The sequence below is a fragment of the Opisthorchis viverrini genome (assembly GCF_000715545.1).
Source record: "Opisthorchis viverrini unplaced genomic scaffold opera_v5_210, whole genome shotgun sequence".
Classification (NCBI taxonomy): domain Eukaryota; kingdom Metazoa; phylum Platyhelminthes; class Trematoda; order Opisthorchiida; family Opisthorchiidae; genus Opisthorchis; species Opisthorchis viverrini.
In genome coordinates, this window is record NW_008751866.1 from 766488 (window position 1) to 772094 (window position 5607).

The window sequence follows — 5607 nt, forward strand, 5'->3', positions numbered from 1 at the left end:
AAGTGGTTAGAGCGCGAATTTACTGACCGGAAGGTCCACGGTTCGAACCCGACCTCTGCCTCTCGACTTCCCCTTTCTAGGCTTGGGCAACTTGGCAGTATCCCAGCCCTCGTGCTTCCTGCGGGTAGCATGGCAGCTAGGCACCGAAAGGGTGCTACAGCTGAACGATTATTTACTATTAGTATTATTCAACTGTGTATGCCGCACACATGCCTGTCCTCTCATGTTTCGAAATGTCGCAGCATAGTTTTAGAAAGTGCATGTGCACACGTAGGTTTTGTTTTGCAACGGGAGGGACACTGTCCCCAGAGGTAGCAAAATCCAGTCTTTAGAAATGTGGCCGGGATAAGCGACTGCCTCAGTGTCCGCTGGACACTGATACGGAAAACCCGCTTTTGTGGATGATTCAGATGGGCTATGGGTGGAGGAGGAGGAGAAATAACAATGCAAGCACCTTTGTCCGCACATCACACAAAAGTAACCAGCAAGAAAGCTTCACAGTTTTAAACTGCAATGGTAGAAATGGCACTGGTTGGTAGAGCAGAAAACTGTGCCAACGCGTTCGTCCACAAGCTCAACTTTTGTGCGCAACTGACGACTTGGACAAACTCGTCCCATTCCACTGTTTACCCATCAATCACCAAAAAAGCTCATGTAAGGTATTCGATTTTTAGTTTACACGGTTAACGATTTATTAGCCCATTAGGAGCACTTACAGTGAAAGGAAAAAAAACCCAAGTTACGCATCACAAACTGTGAGAAAAGGCCCGACACGAGTGTACCAAGCTGCACTATGGTGTAGTGGTGTTTTGTTCAAGATCACCAGAGCAGTAACGACTCCACACAGCGGTAACCGATTGGGATGTAAGCAATGGTCATGCAATCGACCGTTCGGTTAACTGCTGGTTCGCTGCGGGTTAAATCCCGATAAATCAACGCACGACGGATTTTGACATACCAGTCCGGAAGGATATAAAACGTGCTTCTATCGAGCTGCGTATTTCTCTCCTCTTTAGAGAGAGATCAGAGCAGAACAACGCATGTAAAAATTGACCGGCATATTCTAGCGAGCACGTGGATGCATATTAGATAATGGCGATGCACGAAAGAATACTGGAAACGAGTCGAATGCTGTCTTGCAGCAGCTGTCATACGGAGATGCGAAATGGCCGAGACAACAAATATCTAATGCTGTCGATGATGATGATGATGAATCTAGGCAGACAACCGGTCGGATTAGTCTGCTTCCTGATATTAACCAGACTAATACCAACACAGTTCGACCAAAAGCCTCGTACGGTGCCACACTCTGCGAAGATCACATTGCTCTGATTCCTCAACTAGGATAAGCCAAATCAGATGCTCAGCGCTTGTAAGCGCACAACCAGATTTACCAATAGGTCAGAGAAGATGAATTCAAACGAACAGCTATGGTCCTTATGGACAAAGAGGTGGAAGTTGACTGCAAATTTGTGGATTGACCACCTGTGAGTGACTTGACCAGAAAAATTCACGGACTATGTGACTAGCTGACCTAACGCGATAAGGTAGTTCCCCTTAAAACCTTTTGAACTACTTCAGAATCACCCAACGGATGTTCTAAGTAGATACGTGAGAGGCGTCGAGGACACTGACAGTCTTTGCACGTCTGCGTACAGCAGTCACGTTTCTGGTTCACGGAGTTGCATACGAATAGTAATCATTCGCGAGACACTTGCGAATCCGCCGCCAAGTAGACCAACAACAAAAAAGTAAACTCCTGAATGGTACTACACAAATAGGAAATCCAACTTTTTCTCAACCGGACACTACTACTTATAAGGTTGCTAAAAACTTTCCGACAACCCCCGACCATTTCGGAGCCCTCACGCGGTTGCAGATCCCGACTATTAACTCCTATTCGGCCTACAAGCGGAGAAAATGATTAGCAGTTTGGAAAAAAGGAATACAGCAGTTTTGATGTGTATTCCACTTGCTCTTTCGCAACCGGCGATCGCCTCAACATCGGATGGAAGGAAATATCATTTACACCACATGGTCACATGGTGTGCTTTGAAATTCCACATCATATCATTGGGTTGAGAATAGTCAGCTGTGCGTACATATCACACAATGCAACACCACGGAGTGTCAACCCTCCCCCTCAGTGTCCAGAAGCTGGGTTACCATGACAAAGAGAGAGAGAAACAAAGCATTATATCCCACACGGACAGGTCACTGTGGGGTACATTGATCCGTGTTGGCTTATGAGATTGGCCCTCTATCTTGGGTTCACAAGCCAGCGGATTTCATTCTAGGCCTCACATATATGCAAACAGCATACAAGTGAGAAGCTTTCTGAATGAAACGTGGAAAAGGATCAACTACTGGTGTGACGGCATATGCTACTGATGATGCATGCGAGTAGTGTCTGGTTTGGTGTCCAATCTGTGTCCCGCATTTGATGGAAGGTGAAGATTAACACCGCTTTGCAGTGTTCGTTCATTATTGTTTCATATCCAAATAACGTTCAGGAAAATTCAAGAGGACGCTAAAGAAGGTTCATTTTTCAAAACTCTGTGCAGATGAGATTCTTAATTTCGTATAACCGCTTTGCTGATAAACTGGAGTTTATCCTTTCACTTGTACAGAGTCACGTCCAAAGCACTTCAAGACCGCGTGGATAGCTGTTTTCTAGGTCATTCTGTCGGGTGACGGGGAACTCATGATGTAGATTTGGGGGCTACAGTTATCTTAAATCACCTCAAGGTCTTCCAGATATCGGACACTCCCGATTTCGAGCTGGACTCTTCAGTTGACCAACTTTGGTGTTCAGATGCGAAGGATATTGCGCAGCTACTATAAGGGGATTCAGTCGAGAACTCGAACATGTCCAGGTTTGGCTACTACACGATAGTGACGGTATGAAATGTTTCTGACGGCGGTCGCTGTACTTTGTGAGTTCATTTCGTTGTCAGGTACCAAGACTGCGAATAGCATGCTGTCTCGTAGCAGATATCTATACAGCAGGCTACCTCACATTCAGCTGATACTTGGTTCAAACTGGTCCAAAAGGACGTCGCTGATTCGAACGCCGTAGTCAGCCGAAGGCGGAAATGAATCGCGATCGTCCTCAAACTGCACGGATCATGGACTCATATAGCAATGATGTGGCCAGGGGACGTTCCAAACTGAATAACGGGTATCGACGAGGTTGGCAAATTTGTCTGCAGTTTTCCTAGGACGATCTGAGGTAGTTGCGTTGACTAGCTTAAAGACGTCGATGGAACATGCAAAATGTAAACAGAGCGCGTGATTCCGTTCGCATTTCACTTGGATGTATTTTGGTCCGTGAGTGTCTTCCAGTGGGGCGAGATGGCTGAAGTGGTTACAGCATGAATTTACTGATCGAAAGGTCCGTGATTCAAACCCAACCTCTGCCTTTCGAATTCCCCTGTCTAGGCTTGGGCGACCTGGCACTATCCCAGCCATCGTGCCTCTTTCGGGTGGCATGGCAGTTTGGCACCGAGAGGCTAGTACAGCTAACAAAATTTTAAAATGCTTCTGTCTTCAACTTCAGTAAAGAATTCTTCGGGACAACGGAAACGCATGGTGCTCCTCGTCTCGCCTGGTACGCCACTCTTATTTGCTTTCGAATCACTGTATTTTTTTGGATCTTGGATTGTTTCGACGAAAGTCAGATTGTCCTTATGAATCCAGGCAGATATCGATCTTGCGTACGTTGTTGCTTCAGTCCAATTGTACCCACGGTGACTGTCTGTATATGAGCTGGTATTCTAGCCCACTCGCTTTCGGGTGCAATTGGTCATCCGCCTGCCTCTGCGTCAGAGCCTCGGTAAACTTCGATGAAGTTTTACGTTCTTCAGCATTCTTACATCCAACGTGAATCAGTTTCCACCAAGTCCACGATGTTGCCATTTTCCGAACGCGATACCAACTTTAACATGCACCAACGAATGCTCCGCATTGTGCCCCACGCATCACATTAGTGATTAGTACGTTAAGGAGATCTCTTCTCCGCAAGAATGACAAAGTCGACTAGGTATCCATGTCCACTTCTTGGATGACCCAGGTGAGCTCGCCACACATAAAATCACATGCTACACTTAGCGGTCCACCGCCGTTGTCGTTCCTTACTCTGATTCCCAATGGACCCAATATCTTCCAGGCTGTCCGGTCCTTACCAGCCCCGCACTGGATTCTCCCAACAAAGCAGGGGGGTGGAAATCTGACCAGATCCGGAAGTTGATCGTGGAGTTTATTAGTTTCCCGTCCGAATGTTTTTTTTGGGGGGGGGGTATAGGCACTGATAAATGTGACCAGTTGGCCTCAACAACCGAGATCAGAGGGCAATCAGCCTGGAGTTGATGCGGCCCGGTTGAACCATCATTCTTTCAATCAAGTAATCTGCAACATCAATGTCAGATCAGCCTTCTTGTATGATCAGATCCGCGACTTTCCTTAATCAGCCAGTCGGGTCTCACTGAGCCCACTCAGGTCTATTCAGTATCGTTGAACTTCTTTTGCAACAAGAGCAGTTTGTCCTTCAGGCCCGTCTCCTTTGAACTTATCTAGGAGCCCGCGCGTTCGAGAATCCAGGCGGGGAAGACGCGTTTTCCCTCTACTAACAGTCCACATTGTAGGCGCGGGGGTAGGGTACCCTGGACGTAAAGGTGAATTTCGGGTATTCTATTCCAAATCTTTGACTTCAGGGTTTGACCAACACGTCAGTGGGGAGCTCAACTAGGACGTAGGGAGTAAGGTGTACCTACCTAACTCTCAATTCCAGTTTGAGGAGCACCAGACTCTTGAATTTTAAAAGTCCTTGGAAGGCACTGGATGATGTGCTGGTACAATCGTTAAGGCATCAGTTTGTGAGGCTTAAGTAGCCGGTCTTTCCAAACCTGCGGTTATTCATGGATGAGTCAGTTTGTGCGGCTTAAGTAGCCGGTGTTTCCAAACCTGCGGTTATTCATGGATGAGAAGCATCCAACAAAAAATGGAGAGGCTTGCCCCCTGTGGCAAACACCATACCGTGCTCACACTCCTCCAAGGTGTGAGAGCTCCACGCTCTTCGTATGGCTGTTTTGTATTTAGCACCGCGACCAGGCCACACAAACGGCTGACACTCGAATGCGTAGACACGAAACAAATGGTGGACTTACTCTCCAAATAACAATTAGCGCGACGTCAATGCGTTCCTTTTTCGAAGCCCAAGAAGGTCCGCGTTCCCGGGATGCCTATAGTAGAAAAACGAAGGAGGTAGATGGGTGAGGAAAAAAGTGAGGACCCACATCCGATTTACCCGAAAAACGTATCCACACTGTCCTCTGAGAGAGCGAAATGCTAAGATAAACTCGAAGTTGGTGAAACACAGCTGTATAGGCAGGTCATTTTTTTGCCTGTCAGGTAGGCTAAGGGGGAACAGGATCAACAAGCCAAGAAAGAATGGATTCAGAATATCGTGGAATTATTCAAAGTCTCGTGAACTAATTCCACACATAGAACTAGGCGTAATCTGTTCGCTAGGCTGTTCTGTGTAAAGATGAGCGCACACGAGTAATATCCTATGAGATCGGCGAATATACACTCATTTGCAAACTAATT

General features: G+C 46.8%; 1 protein-coding gene across 1 annotated transcript in view; it reads right to left on the reverse strand.

Moving 5' to 3' along the window:
• T265_08277 (hypothetical protein) overlaps positions 1 to 5607 on the reverse strand; it is a gene marked incomplete at both ends in the record, with an annotated part of 74593 nt that overhangs the window by 10197 nt on the left and 58789 nt on the right. Inside the window, one exon of the mRNA XM_009174025.1 lies at positions 5166 to 5240. Within this exon, the coding sequence (XP_009172289.1) occupies positions 5166 to 5240 (75 nt within the window). The remainder of the gene's footprint in view (positions 1 to 5165; positions 5241 to 5607) is intronic.